This window comes from Coregonus clupeaformis, chromosome 23, assembly GCF_020615455.1.
Source record: "Coregonus clupeaformis isolate EN_2021a chromosome 23, ASM2061545v1, whole genome shotgun sequence".
In the NCBI taxonomy this organism is placed as follows: domain Eukaryota; kingdom Metazoa; phylum Chordata; class Actinopteri; order Salmoniformes; family Salmonidae; genus Coregonus; species Coregonus clupeaformis.
The window spans coordinates 41,079,408-41,099,547 of NC_059214.1; the positions used below are offsets into that span (position 1 = coordinate 41,079,408).

The 20,140-nt window shown below is 46.5% G+C and overlaps 1 protein-coding gene across 1 annotated transcript in view; it reads right to left on the bottom strand.

Annotated features, from left to right (window-relative positions):
• The window catches only part of LOC121536938 (E3 ubiquitin-protein ligase SH3RF3), a 52,493-nt gene that overhangs the window by 10,510 nt on the left and 21,843 nt on the right, over window positions 1–20,140 (bottom strand). The window contains exons 2-8 of the mRNA XM_041844603.2: window positions 8,404–8,679; window positions 7,685–7,780; window positions 5,319–5,788; window positions 3,939–4,109; window positions 3,437–3,642; window positions 2,557–2,867; window positions 1,120–1,451 (exon numbers count right to left, since the gene is read on the bottom strand). Of these exons, the coding sequence (XP_041700537.1) occupies window positions 1,120–1,451; window positions 2,557–2,867; window positions 3,437–3,642; window positions 3,939–4,109; window positions 5,319–5,788; window positions 7,685–7,780; window positions 8,404–8,679 (1,862 nt within the window). The remainder of the gene's footprint in view (window positions 1–1,119; window positions 1,452–2,556; window positions 2,868–3,436; window positions 3,643–3,938; window positions 4,110–5,318; window positions 5,789–7,684; window positions 7,781–8,403; window positions 8,680–20,140) is intronic.

A 20,140-nucleotide genomic window follows, 5' to 3' on the forward strand; every position in this document is an offset into this window, starting at 1 on the left:
CTTAAAACTGTTGTGCTCATTAAAGAAGCAATAAAACTGGCCTTTTTGAGACTAGTTGAGTATCTGGAGCACCAGCAATTGTGGGTTCGATTACAGGATCAAAATGTCCAGAAACAAATAACTTTCTTCTGAAACTTTTCAGTATATTCTTGTTCTTTGAAATGAAGGCTATTCCATGCAAGAAATTGCCAAGAAACTGAAGATCTCGTACAACGCTGTGTACTACTCTCTTCACAGAACAGCGCAAACTGACTATAACCAGAATAGAAAGAAGAGTGGGAGGCCCCGGTGCACAACTGAGGACAAATACATTAGTGTGTCTAGTTTGAGAAACAGCCACCTCACAGGTCCTCAACTGGCAGCTTCATTAAATAGTAACCCGCAAAACACCAGTCTCAAAGTCAACAGTGAAGAGGCGACTCAGGGATGCTGACCTAGGCAGAGTTGCAAAGAAAAAGCCATATCTCAGACTGGCCAATAAAAATAAAAGATTAAGATGGGCAAAAGAACACAGACACTGGACATTTTCTTTGCAACTCTGCCTAGGTCAGCATCCCGGAGTCGCTTCTTCACTGTTGATGTTGAGACTGGTGTTTTGCGGGTTACTATTTAATGAAGCTGCCAGTTGAGGACCTGTGAGGTGTCTGTTTCTCAAACTAGACACTCTAATGTATTTGTCCTCAGAAGAAAGTTATTTGTTTCTGGCCATTTTGATCCTGTAATCAAACCCACAATTGCTGATGCTCCAGAGACTCTACTAGTCTCAAGAAGGCCAGTTGTATTGCTTTTTAATGAGCAGAACAGTTTTCAGCTGTGCTAACATAATTGCAAAAGGGTTTTCTAATGATCAATTAGCCTTTTAAAATGATAAACTTGGATTAGCAAACACAACGTGCCATTGGAACACAGGACTGATGGTTGCTGATAATGGGCCTCTGTACGCCTATGTAGATATTCCATAATATTCAGTTTCCAGCTACAATAGCCATTTACAACATTAACAATGTCTACACTGTATTTCTGATCAATTTGATGTTATTTTAATGGACAAAAAATGTGCTTTTCTTTCGAAAACAAGGACATTTCTAAGTGACCCCAAACTTTTGAACGGTAGTGTACCTCTCTCTGGACAGGGGTTTGGGTTCAGGCCGGAGGGCCAGCAGTGCGTTTCCGGTGCGGGGCGTCGGAGGCGACCGGGGGAAGTTGAGGTCGAGGGATCCTGACTTCCTGTGCAGAGGCTCTAACCCCATGGCCCCCGCCATCTCACTCTCAATTGGACAAGACCCGGCACGCCCCTGAGCCTCCATTGGACAGGAGCCAGAGCGGGTGTGATGTGGGAGGACGGCACCCGACAGGGGGAGGGTTGGGGGGGAGGACGGGGGAGAGCGAGATGACTTCTTCTTGGCCGCGGCTCCCGAGAGAAGCTTTAGCAGACCTCCTTTCTTCTCTTTCTGCGGACAGAGAGAACGAGATGGAGAAGAGAAAGGGATGATCAAATGATAAGTCTCTTCTTTTCAATCATCTACAGACTATCTGTTCTCTTTGTCTGACAGTATCACTCCTGGTCTCAGAGACAGTTAACCACTGATATCTACCTGATGTAATAATGACATCTCCCGTTTGCCAGTACAGTATCTATTTGAGATCTGAGTGTAGTTCTCTGACCAGCCACCAGAGAGCAGCACATATACAGAGAGCAGATAGTTTAGTCTCGATATGTGTGAGGTGGAACTTACTGAGGGTGTGTGTGTGTGTGTGTGTGTGTGTGTGTGTAATCATGTGCCTGTGTGCGTGCTAGAGGTGATGGGTGAGTCAATTATCAGCTCATAATCAGCATGGAGGCGTCTGTGACGGCACAGCAAGCCTCATAACACACACACACGCAAAGACACGCGCGCACACCACAAATCTCAAACTCCCTGACACACACAGCTCAATCAGACAGCAAACTCCAATGCATAATAAGCCAATGCATGTGGGAAATAAAATTGTTAGGATAGATATGAGGCTTAATGCTATGAGACTAAATCATACTGTAGTTGATCCATCACAGCTCATAGCCAAATAATGTTTATCATGGTCGTTCCCTAGTCTATTTGTCTTAGTCTCTGCCCAGCTTCAGATTAAATCTTATAGTCACAAACTGTCTCATCTTGTGTCTGTGAAGCCAGATAGGCTCCTCTCTCACAGACATCTCTACCATCCATCACTGTCACCATGGACTCAGCTTTAATATACATATCAAGATGAAGAGAGCAACACAGAGACGGCCCTGTTACACTGATAGTCTGTCTGTCTGTCTGTCATTGGAGGATTCTGCATCATGTCCAGGTGCAAGCCACTTCCCCTCAACACCTTTCCCCCTAGCTATTCCTTTAATAATCCCTGCCTATATCCTGACTATGGCATCATGTTGAGGGATTTTAAAGCAGTGTGATGTGGGAACCAGACTGTTATGAGTTTAGATAAAGGGAGGTAGTGGTGGGGCGAGAGAGATAGCAAGGAGAGAGAGAAGAGATGAGAGGACAGAAGAAGAGAGACAGCTAGATGATTCACCTTCTCTGGTTTTGGGGGGACTGCCCCCTGGGCGTTGCTGTGGAAGGGGCCAGGTGAGGGCGGTTGGAAGGGATTGGTTGATTCTCCATTGAGCAGGGCGGCACTGGCGTTGGGAGGGGTAAGGCAGGAGAGGGGAGAGGAACGGGGAAGGAGGGGAGAGGAGAGGCAGGAGAGGGGAGAAGGGCCGGGGGACACCATGGACATTGGGCGAGCCGATTGGCCTGCGGAGCGCGAGGGGGAGGAGTTCTGATGTCGGAGAGGAGAGATGGCCGCTGTGGGACGCTCTGGGCTGCTGGCAGGCGGGCTATGGACTGAACAAACACATTACACACTATAACACACTCTTATATAGTATTACACAGCATCTTACTGTTACAAGACACCACCTGCTTCCTATTCCTGCTGTCATCAGAGCTGGCAGCCAATAGGAGAGGCACACTATGGGAGTTTGAACTCCCATAGCCTACCTATGACCATACTTTCTTTTGTAATGGATACCAGATGTGTTGATTTGTGTGTGTGAGAAAGAAAAAGAGAAAGAGAGAGAGGAGGTGGGGAGATATTGAGTTCTAAGCTCTATCATTACGCCTCCACTAAACAACAGCACAGTGATGTCACTGAGGAAGGAGTGTGTGTGTGTGTGTGTTATTCTGGGCACCGATTCCACACTGTACACTCATGAGGCTCCCAGGAGAAACTTTAAATACCATCATGTTCTCCGTGACGGAGAGAGCGGAGGAGGGAGAGAGGGAAGGAGGGAGAGAGGCAAGGAGGGAGAGAGAGGCCAGATATACGAGAACTGGATCAAATGTACAGCACTAGAACATGAATAATCTTTGTGTGTGTGTGTGTGTGTGTGTGTATATGTGTGTGTACTCACCCAGTTGCATGGCAGAGCGGGCCTGGTTAACTGTTTGTTGTCCGGAGCGAAGGCAGTTCTTCAGCTGAGCAGCAGCAGACTGGGGGGAGGAAGGGGGAGGGGAGGGACGAGAGGAGGAGGGGGAGGCTGCCTTACTCCCCTGTCCCGCCCCTCCCACCTGTCCTGAGAGACAGGAGTTCCGAGAACCACCCACCGCAAACGGAGCTCTGCACAGAGAGAGAGAGAGAGCGAGAGAGAGAGGAGGGGTTGGGAGAGCAAGTAAGAAAGAAGAGAGACTCAATGGTTCCAGCGAGTCCTGTAAGAATAGTAACCATGATACCATTGACATCAGCTCTATGATACTACCATCACCATAGCTGCTTATCGACTGCCTGTCACACAGACTTATGTGTTTGAAAGGGTGTGTGAGAGAGAGAGAGTGTGTGAAAGGTGAAAGAGAGTATTTGTGTGAGAAAAAGAGAGAGAGCGACAAAGTGTGTGCGTGTGTCCATGCGTGTCTCACCTGGACACAGGTGTGACGTAGTTTCCAGGGAAGACACCTGAAGCAGCTGTGCGTAGTGAGGTTCCTTTAAACCACCCGTCCTGACACTTCTCTGTGACGCGGTACATCTCTCCTTTCCTCAGCTCCAACTCATCTGCCTTCTGGGGCTTATACGCATACAGGGCAAGGTAGCTGGGATACACAGAGATCATTCATGATAACAGGACTGAAAAAATGTGTGGTAGTCTTTTAAAATGGTCAAATAAATATGTAATAAAATACTCCCACATAAAAAGAGGTTCTGTACAATTGTCTCATGACCTCAAATCCAAATGGCTGGAGTAAAGAACTCAAAGACCATTTTTGACTTCACTGTCCAAATACTGTTGGAGGGTACTGTATGGCTGAATATATGTTTGATATATGAATGTATACGTCTGAATATACAGTACCAGTCAACATTTTGGAATTCAAGGCACACTTAACCAGCATGGCTACCACAGCATTCTGCAGTGATACGCCATCCCATCTGGTTTGCGCTTAGTGGGACTATCATTAGTTTTTCAACAGGACAAGACCCAAAAGGGCTATTTGACCAAGATGGAGAGTGATGGAGTGCTGCATCAGATGACCTGGCCTCCACAATCACCTGACCTCAACCCAATTGAGATGGTTTGGGATGAGTTGGACCGCAGAGTGAAGGAAAAGCAGCCAACAAGTGCTCAGCATATGTGGGAAATTCTTCAAGACTGTTGGAAAAGCGTTCCTCATGAAGCTGGTTGAGAGAATGACAAGAGTGTGCAAAGCTGTCATCAAGTCAAAGCGTGGCTATTTGAAGAATCTCAAATATAAAATATATTTTGATTTGTTTAACACTTTTTTGGTTACTACATGATTCCATGTGTTATTTCATAGTTTTGATGTATTCACTATTATTCTACAATGTAGAAAATAGTAAAAATAAAGAAAAACCCTTGAATGAGTAGGTGTGTCCAAACTTTTGACTGGTACTGTATGTCTGGAGAATAATAGGAGGGAAGAGTAAACAAGGTCTCCATGCACTGCCTTCTGGGTTACTATGGTAACTGGAGGACGTTTTCCCCATAGCAACAGGGCTGGTTGCCAGGTCGGAGATGGAAGTGTCTGACCTCATCAGTGGGACAACCTGCTCTGGATACTGTGTGTGTGTGTGTGTGTGTGTGTGTATATATGTTGCCTGCACCCAGGGAAATATGTAATTAGATGCGACAGCATCTCTGTATTCATCTCAGCTTCCGTACCAGCAGCTCAGAGGAAAGAGCAAACATTGTCAGGCAACTCATTTACCTATAGATTTACCAGTTAGTGAACCGTGCCTGTATTATGAGTGAACTTGTGTTAGTTTCTTGAGTGTGTACTTACATGTTGAGTGGTAGTTGGACCTTGGCTTGAGCCAGCAGTTCTGAGGTGACTGAAGCCACTCTGGGAGGAACCAGAACACCTACTGAGGAGGGAGAGGGACCGTGGGGAGAGTCCTGTATGCGTGCAGCAGCCCTGGGGTCAGAGGAGCTGATGAGGACAGGGTGGGAGATCTCCATACTGTGTCTGTTGTTGAGCTGGGCTGTCCGCTGGGTCACACTCAGAGCTGTGAACGAGTGGCGCTTCTTAGCATTCTTCTTCCCCTCTCCTCCTCTCCTCTCCTCTCCCTCTCTCCTCTCCTCCCCTCGCCTCTGGAGGGCACCATTGCTGCTTTCTGTAGAGGATGGGTTAGGGGAGGGGCCAGGGGAGCAGGGACCCAACGGGGGGCTGGGGGGTGGGTCAGAGCTGGGTCCAGGGACGGGATTGGGTGTCGGCTTGTCAATCTCCATCAACTGTTTGGCTGTTTCATTTAGCTAGAGTGAGGAGGAGAGGAGAAGTGAGGAGAGAGGAGGAGAGGATGAGATCCAAATTCTTATTAGTAAACTTCCCTACACACTCCTGGCTCTCAGAGCCCGAATGCTCTTGCTGGCAGAACTTCAAACCAGCCGCAAAGGATCACACACACACACGCACGTGCAAAGACACACACACACACACATACATACATACATACAACCACACACCGCACCCTGAGGAGTATTTTTTGTACTCAGTGAAAGAGGAGGAGGAGAGAACAACGTTTGTAGTGCAGCTGATATCTGAGAGGATGATAGTAGATCTTGTAGTCTGTTCCTGCTAGTCAGATAACCTACACACTGAATCTGCCCAGCAACAATACTACTCACTCTACCTCACAGACGGATGCTCAGTCTCACAGTCACAACACAGAGAGAGCAGGTCCTCTCAGTACACACACACACACACACATACACACACACACACACACACACACACACACACACACACACGTTTGTTTTACTATCCTTGTGGGGACCAAACAATTGAATCCCATTCAATCCAATTTTCCCTAACACCTAACCCTAACCTTAACACCAAAGCCCTGACCCTAAACCTAACCCTAACTCCTAACCCTAATTGTAACCCTAACCCTAATTGTAACCCTGAACCTAACCCTAAAATAGCCTTTTTCCTTGTGGGGACCGGTGAAATGTCCCCACTTGTCCAAATGTTCCTTGTTTTACTATCCTTGTGAGGACTTCTGGTCCCCACAAGGATAGTAAAACCAAACACACACACATATACACACACACACACACCACAAAGGTCAATGTGACATCATGCCATTATCACCATGTTGAACTCAGAGGAGGCCACTGCTACATTCATCCGCATCAATATCACCTACGCTAAAAACACACTCTTTTGTCGGAGAGGTTTCCCTCTCTGTGTGTGTGTGTGCGCGCGTGTGCGTGGGTGTGCATGTGTGTGTGCGTGTGTGTGTATAGACTGTAGGAGTGAATCTGTCTCAGTGTGTGACACGTTAGTTTTCCATATTAATAAATATGCTAATCAGAGCCAGACCATATGGTAATGAGCATGATAGATTGATCCTGCACTGACGGCATCACACTCAGGGGACCAATAGAGACACACACTCTCTCTTCCTGAAGGTCAGCTACACACAGACACAGACAGACAGTGAATAACTTCATCCAAATATTATGTTTTGCCTCTCGCCATCTCATACTTTCCCACAGTATACACAATACACCTGAATATGTCCCTTATGACTGTCTCTTTACGCTATTCACAAGGGTCTTCACCTTTTCCTTGGCAGACACAATGTGTGTGTGTGTGTGTCTGCGTGCGCTCTTCCCTGAGGCAAACCCATCCTTCACCCTGTGCTTTTTTGCTTTCTGTGGTCATCTTTCATTTGAACAGCGCTGTGCTCACTGTGTGTATGTGTGTGTGTGGTGCATTAATTACTCCATGTCCTCTAGGTGAGTCTGACACTACAGCTGATGAGCTGATATCTGCACTGCGAAAAGGGCAAGCAAGACACACACACACTGTGGCAAGTGCGTCTCCCCCACCCACACCCACTCCTAACTCAAACTGCAGTGTGATTAAAGGGGTGTGAAGGGTTAATGGCGCAGCGCCACACCACCAGAGAAGAGGAGACAGGAGGATAGCAGAGGAGAGGAGAAGAGAGAGCTCCCTCCTCCCTCCCTCAATGCTCCACTCCAGCTGGGACACCCTAATTATGCCCCCCCCCCACCACCTCGTGCAGAGGTAACCACACACACACTCCATGCCATGTCAAAGTGATGGAAGACTCTTAATTATTGATGTATCTCTATCTAATTAGACCCTTGTGTGTGTGTGTGAGAGAGTGAGTGTGTTGTTACCTCTACGTAGAGGATGGGGAAGATCCCGATCTTATCTCCCAGCATGCCCTCTGCCCAGTTGTCGTCCACTCGTCTGATCACTGTCAGAACCTCATCCTATTAAACACACAGACAGGAAGTGTTTTTTAAGGACAACAGGAATTCTCTCTCTCTCTCTCTCATCCTTCCATTCAGACATTTAGCTAGGGAACTGCAGCTGTGATTCTGTGTGTGTGAAAAGAACTGTGTGTCTGTCTCTCTGTCCTTTGACATGGCCCACTTTCCCCAGCTCCATCCTGAGAGTGTGTGTGAACCCAGGCCAGGTGCTGCTGATGAACACACACACACACACACAGAATGACAGAGAGAACAAGAGATGCTGCATCCTCCAGTGTCCTTAGCTAGATGACTGTGTGTAACAGCATGAACAAATTATGAGCTTTAAAGAGGAGAGGAGCGGAGGGAATACAAATCACTGTTTATCACAAACACTGTGCTGGGGAAAAGGGGGGAGGGAGAGAGAGAAAGAGAGAGTGTTTCTGCTCTCTCTCTTCCTCTCTCTTCCTCTCTCTTCCTCTCTCTCTCTCCCACACAGGAGGAGAATAACTATATTCAGATAGAAAGGTAGAAAGATAGACAGAGGAGAAGGTAGAGTGAGTAGATAAACACAAAACATCCAGTGGGGTATTATAGATGCACACACAGTGGATTACAGGGACTCAGCGTGTGTGTGTGTGTACCTTTGAGAAGGCCAGACAGTCTTTGTCCTGGTCTTTGTCTTTGACCTCAAAGTCATACAGGGCCTTTCCTGTGGGTGGAGTTTGGCTCAGCGGCCGTAACAACACGATGTAACTAGCCGGCAGGAAACCGTGACAACCGTTAAGCTCCCCGTGGTACCAGTTGTCGTCGACTTTACGTCGCAGGATGATGATGTCACCTTTACCGAACTGCAGGTCTCCGGGTTCCTTCCCCTCGTAGGAGTAGAGAGCCTTCCCACAGGGCAGTGCGGGTACACTCTGAAGGAGAGAGAGCAGAGATACATTAGACCTTCCCACAGGGCAGTGCCGGGAGAGGAGAGAGAGAGAGGTTAGATCAAGAATCGTTTAAGGAAGTTAGACCCTGTACTCAGTGCCTAAGTCAAGAACACAATTCCAAATCTGCCTGTCCAAACTGGGAAGAACCAATACTGTCAGTCTCTTGGCAGATTTGGGTTCTGTTGATTTTGATGTAAGTAAGCAGGAAGTCCCCCTGCTGTAAGTTCATGGCATACTGTTCGTCTCCAGTGGTCATGTGATGTCAACTCGATGTAAGGCATGTCAGCGTGTATCTCCAGTACAGCCCTGAGAGCAGACATACAGAAAGACAGGCACAGCCTGAGGCTCTAACTGATCTGACAGCAGCCTGACACTCCAGGCCAAGAACACAACACACAGAGCTGATGCAAGGCCAGGAAATACACCTCTATTTCTGTGTACTGTGTGTGCTTTGTTTCCCCCCCCCCTACCCCGTCCCATCCTGCCACTGACATGAACACGATGCAGAATGACAGATGACAGAAGAAAGGGAGAGAGGGATAGGGAGAGAGGGGGAGAAAGAGAGGGGGGAGAGAGGGAGAGAAAGAGAGGGAGAGAGAAAGGGAATGATAAATGAGAAGAGAGGGAGGGTAGTGCTCTTCCATTCTGCGGCTCATTACACACACATCATGAAGCTCTAATGTGCAACACATTCTCCTGCATTATATCATTACATTAGCTCCGCTCACACACACACACACACACACACACACACACACACACACACACACACACACACACACACACACACACACACACACACACACACAGTGTTGGGACTTTCCCGCCTCTAAACAGAATGTTGTTATGGCCTCACTAACACACTAGTGCTTAAAATTGTACTAAAATGTCATTTAAACTGTAGCTGGTAAGGGTTAGGGTGTATAACTTTGACTGCAGAATGTGTAACGATAGCATGCACACACTTCTTACTTGCTGCCAGTGTGTGTGTGTATGTGTGTGTGTGTGTGTGTCTGTGTGTATAATGGTATAGTAAAACCAGAGTTGTCTATTAATCTTCATTAATTCTTTATTGAGTACCTGCAGTCAGTTACAAAGCTAAAGTACTGCTATTGAACCAGTCAGTCAGCTACAAAGCTAAAGTACTGCTACTGAACCAGTCAGTCAGCTACAAAGCTAAAGTACTGCTACTGAACCAGTCAGTCAGCTACAAAGCTAAAGTACTGCTACTGAACCAGTCAGTCAGCTACAAAGCTAAAGTACTGCTACTGAACCAGTCAGTCAGCTACAAAGCTAAAGTACTGCTACTGAACCAGTCAGTCAGCTACAAAGCTAAAGTACTGCTACTGAACCAGTCAGTCAGCTACAAAGCTAAAGTACTGCTATTGAACCAGTCAGTCAGCTACACAGCTAAAGTACTGCTATTGAACCAGTCAGTCAGCTACACAGCTAAAGTACTGCTACTGAACCAGTCAGTCAGCTACAAAGCTAAAGTACTGCTACTGAACCAGTCAGTCAGCTACAAAGCTAAAGTACTGCTACTGAACCAGTCAGTCAGCTACAAAACTAAAGTACTGCTATTGAACCAGTCAGTCAGCTACACAGCTAAAGTACTGCTACTGAACCAGTCAGTCAGCTACACAGCTAAAGTACTGCTACTGAACCAGTCAGTCAGCTACACAGCTAAAGTACTGCTACTGAACCAGTCAGTCAGCTACAAAGCTAAAGTACTGCTACTGAACCAGTCAGTCAGCTACAAAGCTAAAGTACTGCTACTGAACCAGTCAGTCAGCTACAAAGCTAAAAGAACCAGTCAGTCAGCTACACAGCTAAAGTACTGCTACGGAACCAGTCAGTCAGCCACACAGGAGAAACCCACCATTACTGATCCCCACTGGGCACACACACCTCTAATTACTGCACCACAGGAGAGAGAGAGCGGCCTGGTGTATGTGTGTCAGGGCAGCCTAGTCCCCCTACGCAGCAGTGAGATCCCATCTGCTCCTGTGTCTGTCTGTTTAAAGCCTGTTGGCTAGCAGTTTTTTTCTCCTCTCCTCCTTCTCGTCCTCTATCCCTCCCTCTCTTTCTCTCTTCCTCCCTCTCTATTGTCTCCCTCTCTCCTCTCCTTCTCTGTGTCCTTGGAGGGGCACTGGGCCGTTACGCTACCTGTCTGCTACTGCTACTGGACAATTAGTGTGTGTGTGCATGTGTGTGTGTGCGTGTAGTGTGTGTGTGTGTGTGTGTGTGTGTGTGTGTGTGTGTGTGTGTGTGTGTGTGTGTGTGTGTGTAGACCTCCAGTAATAGCATAGTAAATCTGTAACTATATTCCTGTTCAGAGAGCAGCATTCCATCAACCCTGCTGTTTCTGAAGGAGATCACGTACGGCTGCCCTAATACTGAGTCTGTCCCTAACACATGCACTTCATTCAGACATAGTACACATACCAACCAATGTCTCGGGACATCAAATCTAATTATTTGACATAATGGGCCTTAGAATAGGCTGTTGTTTCGTCCTGGTGTTTGTCAGCAGCTGACTCAATATGTCTGGCCAGGGACAAACTTTAGGCCTGTTCAGATCTCAGAAGATATTCGATTGGCTACTATACAGTAGCTAACAAAAGAGGTTGTATAGGCTGCTATAACTAACAATAGAGATTCTATTGGCTGCTAACTAACAGAATATATTATATTGGTTGCTATAGCTAATAGAAGAGATTATTTCGTTGTTAACTAACAGAGGAGATTCTATTGGGTGCTACTTAACAGAATATATGCTATTGGCTGAGTTAATTGGCAGATCTTCTCAGCTCTGGCACTCAGTGGTAACGAAGTGTTAAATTAACCAGAGCAGCTAAATATACATCCTGTCTGTTCATCACACTACTGTCTCACAGAGGAGGGAGTTCTACTTTTATTTAGGAAGAGTGTGAATTCAGAGTCGTCTCTCGTCCCCCCTCTCTCTCCTCTCTCTACTCCTAACATATGTTAACACATCTTAGAAATCTGATCAGAATAGGTGGAACATGAACCATGTGTGGCCAGAGGGTATGGAGCCATCAGGATAAGAGTTTGTCTAGTGGTGTTATTGTATCAGATGTGAGCTTGCTAGCTAATGAGTGCCTGCCTAATGACTGCCACCCTCGACCAACCACTGCCATGTTATGGTAATGTTATTATAGTGATGTTACAGTGTTATTATGATTCTCTCCTCTAGTTGTTAGGACAATGGGATTCTGACTGTCACCCAGAGCTCGTTGTCATCATTTTACCTGGCTGGGTTATGTTGCATATATTTACATGTATATTAAGATATACCCTGTCTGTTCCTGCATTTAGACCTCATTAGCATTCCCTGAGCCGAGTGTGTGTGTACTTTGTGTGTATCCTTTCAGAGGTGACCTCAAGGCAAAGGAATCTAGGCCTATATTTCATGAGGTGCAGAGTGTTGTGTGTGTGTCAGTTAGTAAGTGATGGATGTTGTAAAGTGGTGTTGTGTTTCCCCTCTCTTTCCCAGCTAGCAGAATGTCAGTCCATGTTGCCAAGGCAGCCAGTGTCTATGGTGGGAGACCAGAGGTGCAGGTGTGTGTGTGTGGGAGGGTGGGGGGATAATAAGCGGGGGTAATGAATAATAGATGGCAAGTGGATCGATAACACAGTGATTCACTGAGACCGACTAACGGGGGGAGTGTGTGTCTGTGTTTCATTCAGACCATTTGTTTAGATAGTTTCTCCACTAACTTCATATGTCTACTCTCCCTTGAACTAGGCTTTGACAGAGATATCCTGTGACAAATGCCACCCACACACACACACCAGGGATCCTCCCTGGAACAGCAGTTGATTCATCTCAGACTTGTCATCCCTCTTCCTCCCTCCATCCCCTCCTCTATCCCTCCATCCCCTCCTCTATCCCTCCATCCCCTCCTCTATCCCGCCATCCCCTCCTCTATCCCGCCATCCCCTCCTCTATCCCGCCATCCCCTCCTCTATCCCTCCATCCCCTCCTCTATCCCTCCATCCCCTCCTCTATCCCTCCATCCCCTCCTCTATCCCTCCATCCCCTCCTCTATCCCTCCATCCCTGCCTCTCTCCTCTCTATCCATCTCATAACATGTTACTTCTTAGCTTAACTCTGTGGCCATCTCTTTCTCCCTGTCTACCTTTCCTACCTCCCCATACCATATGGTAACAGCTAGTTCAGAGCCAAAGACGGACACACTTTTTGTTTGTTTTTAGTCTGATTTGCTGCCTCTCAACTGTGTAGTTAGTGTAATGTTAGAGAGAGGGCGAATGTTTGTTTGTTTGTGTGTGTGTGTGTGTGTGTGTGTAAGTTTGTGTGTTCAGCCTTCTCCAATTACTAACAGATTACTCTCACATGGCCAAAACAATAAACAGTTGTGGAGTATATTTTAGGAAAAGGTTTTACTTCCTGCATGTCCATAGAGTCAACATAACAACAGTATGACACCAAAGGACACAGTAGTGTGTGTGTGTGTGTGTGTGTGTGTGTGTGTCTGTGCGCGCGCGTGCACGCAACTCTTATTAAACTGTGGGATAAAGGGATAGATGGGGGAAGGAGAAGAGGATATTTAAATAAAGGGAGATTAGTGAAAGGAAAAGCTTGATTAAAGTTTCTCTCTATCCTCTCTCCTCCTCCCCAGTAGGAAACTCTGGCAGAGAACCAACACACACATCTATAGAGAGTATCTACTGTTCCAAAGCTATTGTTCCTCCATTCTCCCGGCTCTGCTGGGCTCAGGCCAGAGCTGTACACAGACCAGTGGCTCTCCTGCTCATGGGAAAACCTTCCACTGAGACACTGGCTGAGATCGCTACAGAGCCATTATTCACTCGCTGTCATGGAATCTGGGAATAGAGAACAACACACACACACACACACACACACGAGAGACTAATCTCCTCTCTAATAGAAACCTTATTAGCACAGTTCTGTCCCTCTGAGACATCCACTCTGACCCACCGTGCTGCCCAAGAGTCAGCAGTCAGCCATAGAGACAGACAGAGAGTGTGTTAGAGTGGACGGGCAGGTAGGACATAACAGACTGCAGGGTTCTGGGTTCATATCAACTCTATTAAACCTGCTCCTCTCTGATAATCACTCAGTTAATGACTGTCTAAAGGAGAGAGAGAGAAGGGACTCATTTCTGAAAGCCTTGTTGTATTCCCACTCCCAGGCTGCTATATCTCCTGTCTCTCTCCATAGGAAATATATAAGTATATTGTGGAAAAAATAAGGGAGTTGTAGATAGAAGGTGCTCTTTGGCAAAGGGTTAATTGGTTATCAAGAAAACAATGAGGACCAACCCAGCTAGCACATAACGTTCTGAGAACCATATGTTTCTTAGACATATGGACAGTATGTGGATAGAATATGTAGTATATCTGAAGAATACGTAGGATCATAGAATAGTATATGTACAGCAATAGTTTAATAGAATGGCCTTGACTAGAATACAGTATATACATATGAAATGGGTAAAACAGTATGACCAGTGTTCCATGTCTATGTACATACGGCAGCGGCCTCTAAGGTGCAGGGTTGAGTAACCGGGTGGTGGCCGGCTAGTGACAGTGACTAAGTTCAGGGCAGGGTACTGAGTGGACGCCGGCTAGTGATGGCCATTTAACAGTCTGATAGCCTTGAGATAGAAGCTTTTCAGTCTCTTGGTCCCAGCTTTGATGCACCTGTACTGACCTCGCCTTCTGGATGATAGCGGGGTGAACAGACCGTGGCTCGGGTGGCTGAGGTTCTTGATGATCTTCTTGGCCTTCCTGTGACACTGCTGTAGATGTCCTGGAGAGCAGGCAGTGCACCCCCGGTGAAGTCTTATTGAAACATTCCGTGAAAGTTTTAAGGAAGTTATTAAAAAACCTCAAAATAAGCTATAATTTCTGTTCTCAGAACGTTAATAAAACCTCTCAGGAAAACTTTCAGGGAAACATAGGAAAACGTTCTCAGAACCTCCCATCAACCTAAAAATGTATGTTCCCAGAACAGGTAAAATGTTCACTTCCATGCTCAGAACGCTTAAAAGACGTTCCTTTTTACCAGTCAGGAAATGTATGGCTTCGTCCCTACAACCAATGTGAAACCAAAAACATACATTCCCACAACTTCTAAGGAACCAAATGTGCTATGCCAACACACCTGAACACAATTAACAAGATAGAGGAAAGCGAGAGTTTTGTTGACGCTGAGAACGGATTGTGTATGTCTTTTCAATAACATTCTTAGAACATTACTAATGTTTCTTGTGGTTTTTATGGAACGTTTTCTTAATGTTCTGACAACATTACTTTAAATAGAACCATGAGGAAACCTGCAGAAAGCATTATGCTGAAGTATTGACATTTCCAAAGAATAGCATTGTTTCTTAAAGTTCTCATAACGTTCTGAGAACATGACTTTAAATAGAACCATGAGGAAACCTGTAGGAAACGTTATGCTGAAGTACTGAAATTCCCACAGAAGAACATTGTTTCTTAACATTTTCTGAACTTTTTGAGAACATTCCCAATGTCAAACCAGTTGGAGAACGTTCCTAGAACATGACCAAACATTTTATTAAATGTAACCATGTTTGAACTTTTAGGAAAAATTCTGTTAAAGTAATCAATAATGTTATTTTGTCAAGTTCCTTAAATGTGCTGAGAATGTTCCAAAGCCAAGCAACTATCCTGCACCATTCCCAGAACGTTGTGGGAAGGTTGTATGCTAAATAACCATAGGAGAACCACACTCTCACCAAGCACTAAGAAACATATGGTTCTCGGAATGTTATGTGCTAGCTGGGAAACCTCTCTGCCAATAACAGTTCATTTTAATTTTTCCCCTCCCCACTCAAACCACTACCAGACAGTCACAGCAAACTTTTTGCTTGAGAAATTGCTCTTTGCTAAGAAGCTATTTTTGTTTATTTTTGACCATTTGAACTGAAAACAATCACAGTAAGGTACTTACAGTGCAAATATTCACACCCCTTTGCTATGATACTCCAAATTGAGCTCAGGTGCATTCAATTTCCTTTGATCATCCTTGAGATGTCACTACAACTTCATTGGAGTCCCATCTGTGGCCAATTCAACTGTTAGGACATGTTTTAGAAAGAAACACACCTGTCTATATAAAGGTCCCACAGTTGACAGTGCATGTCAGAGCAGAAACTATACCATGAAGTCCAAGGAACTGTCAAATCAAATCAAATTGTATTTGTCACATGCACCGAATACAACAGGTGTAGACCTTACCGTGAAACGCTTACTTACAAGTCCTTAACCAACAATGCAGTTCAAGAAATAGAGTTAAGAAAATATTTACTAAATAAACAAAAGTAAAAAATTAAAAGTAACACAATAAAATAACAATGACGAGGCTATATACAGGGGGTACCGGTATCGAGTCAATGTGTGGGGGTACAGGTTAGTCGAGGTAATTTGTACATGTAGGTAGGGGTAAAGTGACTATTCATAGATAATACACAGCGAGTAGCAGCAGTGTAAAAACAAAGGGGGGTCAATGTAAATAGTCCAGGTGGCCATTTGATTAATTGTTCAGCAGTCTTATGGCTTGGGGGTAGAAGTTGTTAAGGAGGCTTTTGGACCTAGACTTGGCACTCTGGTACCGCTTGCCGTGCGGTAGCAGAGAGAACACTCTATGACTAGGGTGACTGGCGTCCTTGACAATTTTTTGGGCCTTCCTCTGACACCACCTAGTACATAGGTCCTGGAGGGCAGGAAGCTTGGCCCCAGTGATGTACTGGGCTGTACGCACTACCCTCTGTAGCGCCTTAAGGTCGGGTGCCGAGCAGTTGCCATACCAGGCGGTAAACCGGTCAGGATGCTCTTGATGGTGCAGCTGTAGAACTTGCTGAGGATCTGGGGACCCATGCCAAATCTTTTCAGTCTCCTGAGGGGGAAAAGGTGTTGTCGTGCCCTCTTCATTACTGTCTTGGTGTGTTTGGAACTGTCCGTAGATCTCTGAGATAGAATTGTGATGAGGCATATATCTGGGGAAGAGTATAAAACAATTTCTAGAGTGTTGAACGTTTCCAAGAGCACAGTGGTCTCCATCATTGGGAAATTGAAAAAAATATGGAACTACCCAGACTGGATAGAGCTGTCTGTCCGACCAAACTGAGCAACCGGGCAAGAAGGACCTTGGTCAGGGAGGTGACCAATAACCCAATGACCACTCTTGGCTGAAATGGAAGAACCTGCCAGAAGGACAACAGTCTCTACAGCACTTCATCAATCTGGGCTTTATGGGAGAGTGGCCAGATGGAAGCCACTCCTGAGAAAAAGGCACATGACAGCATGCCTGGAGTTTGCAAAAAGGCACGTGAAAGACTCTGAGATCATAAAGCAAAAGATTCTGTGGTATGTTGAGACAAAAAATTTAATATTTGGCCTGAATGCAAAGCGCTATGTCTGTTAAAAACCAGGCACAGATCATCACCCGTCTAACACCATCCCTACCGTGAAGCATTGTGGTGGCATCATTATGCTATGGGGATTATTTTCAGCGGCAGAAACTGGGAAACTGGTAAGGATAGAGGGAACAATGAATGGAGCCCAATACAGGCAAGTCCTTGATGAGAACCTGCTTCAGAGTGCAAACGACATTAGACAGGGGCAAAGATTTGCATTCCTATAGGACAATGACCCCAAGCATACAGCCAAAGCAACGCTGGAATGGCTTCAGAACAAGAATATGAAAGTCCTTGAGTGGCCCAGCCAAAGCCCAGACTTGAATACCATAGAACATCTGTGGAAAGACTTGAAGATTGCTGTTCACCACCGCTCCCTATCTTCCATAACTTAACAGAGCTTGAGAAAATCTGCAGGGAAGAATGAGAGAAAATCTCCAAATCCAGATGTGCAAAGCTGATACGGACATACCAAAGCTGTAATCGCCGCCAAATAATACTTATGTTAATTTGATATTTCTGTATTTCATTTTCAATAAAACATGTTTTCACTTTGTCATTATGGGGTATTGTGTGTAGATGGGGTGTGTAGACACAACCTGCCATTGGAACACAGGACTGATGGTTGCTGATAATGGGCCTCTCTACACCTATGTAGATATTCCATTAAAAATCAGACGTTTCCAGCTACAATAGCCAATTACAACATTAACAATGTCTACACTGTATTTCTGATCAATTTGATGTTGTTTTAATGGACAAAAAAATTGCTTTTCTTTCTAAAACAAGGACATTTATAAGTGACCCCAAACTTTTGAACGGTAGTGTATATAAACGGCTGCATTGGACCTTACATTTTTTTTCTTCTATGTACCTCTTTACTTTAGAATGCTAATTGTGTTGTGTGGTGCCTGTCTGCTGAATGGTGTTGTCGAATGAATGTGTGTGTGTGTGTCTGTTACCACGCCACTCACACTGCACAGATGAAGAGAGAGAGAGGAGAGAGAGAAAGAAAGACAGACAAAATGAAAGAAAGCAAGAAAAACACACACACACACACACACACACACACACACACACACAGACATACACTAGCTCCTGTCGACAGTGAGGGGTGATGATGAGGTCATGGGGTAAGGGTGAGGTCACTGAGGCAGCCGTGCATCTGTATGTCCCGCTCAGCAGTGTGTGTGTGTGTGTATGTGTGTTCTCCCTTACCCTGACCTCAGCTGCTCAGCTCAATCAGCTGGGATACAGTCCAGTGTAATAGAGACAGACACATCCATTGCTATGATGTAAGTGAGACAGCCTTGAACTGAGGAACAAACAGATAAGTAAGAGAAGAGCTGTGTGTGTTGTGTACGTGTGTGTTTGTCTATGTGTGTGTGTGTTTGAAAGCAGAGAAAATGTGTGTTTCAGCAGGGTAGCCAGAGAAGCGAGCGAGGCAATACTATATTATCAACCACAAAGAAATTCTTAATCTGTTAATAATGTATTATTCATCATATATGATGTAAATGATGTATTAACATGAAATATTAATAGTATTTGTGTATTTGAACTAGACTAGTACAAGTAGCCTACTTCTGCCAGCGCTTGGATGTCACGCCCTGACTCTGGGGACTCTTATTTGTTGAGCCAGGGTGTGATTTTCTATGTTTGTGATCTAGGTTTTCTAGCTCTATGTTGGCGGGTGTGGTTCCCAATCAGAGGCAGCTGTCGCTCGTTGTCTCTGATTGGGGACCATACTTAGGCAGCCTATTGGCACTAGTGGGTTGTGGGATCTTGTTCCGTGTGAGGTTTGTTGTGTGTACCTTAGGACGTCACGTTTATTGTTTTGTCGTTGTGTTTATTCATTTAATAAACATGTATGCATATCACGCTGCGCCTTGGTCTGACCCGTCTATGAACGAACGTGACAGAAGATCCCACCAAACGAGGACCAAGCAGCGTGTCCAGGAGCAGACAGCCTGGACCTGGGAGGAGATCCTGGACGGTAAGGGATCCTGGACTTGGGAGGAGATTCAGGCTGGGATGGATCGCCGTCCTTGGGAGGAGACAGTGGAGGCCCGGTATAGAGAGGAGAAACGGCGCCAACAGTGCCGACGACGGAGACCCGAGAGGCAACAACAATACATTTTTTTTGGGGGGGGCACACGGTGTGGACGACGAGGCAGCAGGAGGCCGTTAAAGGGCGGGTCTGCAGGTTAGGAGAGGAGGTCACCATGTTACGGGGGTTATTGGTTCAGAGGGAGCAGGAGTTATTCGGTCAGAGGGAGGCGCTACAGGAGGCTAAAAGGGAGAAGGAAAGTGTAGAGGCACGGCGAGAGGAGCTGGTTAGGCAGCAGAAGGAGCGGGGGTTAATAAAGGAACCCAGTCCCGCTCCTCGCACCAAGCAAGTGGTGCGTGTCGCCAGTCCGGTCCGGCCCGTTCCTGCTCCCCGCACTAAGCCAGTGGTGCGTGTTCCCAGTACGGCTCGACCCATTCCTGCTCCTCGCACCAAGTCAGTGGTGCGCGTCGCCAGCCCGGCCCAGCCTGTTCCTGCCCCAAGCCAGTGGTGCGCGTCGCCAGCCCGGCCCGGCCTGTTCCTGCCCCTCGCACCAAGCCAGTGGTGCGCATTGCCAGCCCGGTCCGGCCTGTTCCTGTCCCTCGCACCAAGCCAGTGGTGCGCGTCGCCAGCCCGGCCCGGCCTGTTCCTGCCCCTCGCACCAAGCCAGTGGTGCGCGTCGCCAGCCCGGTCCGGCCTGTTCCTGTCCCTCGCACCAAGCCAGTGGTGCGCGTCGCCAGCCCGGCCCGGCCTGTTCCTGCTCCTCGCACCAAGACAGTGGTGCGTGTGTCCAGTCCGGCACGGCCTGTGCCTGTTCCACCGGTGCCTGGTCCGGCACCGGTCAGCTGCTCCACTCCGGAGCCAGAGCAGTCCGCTCCTCCGGTGCCCAGTTCAGCTCCGGTCAGCTGCTCCACTCCAGAGCAAGAGCAATCCGCTCCACCGGTGC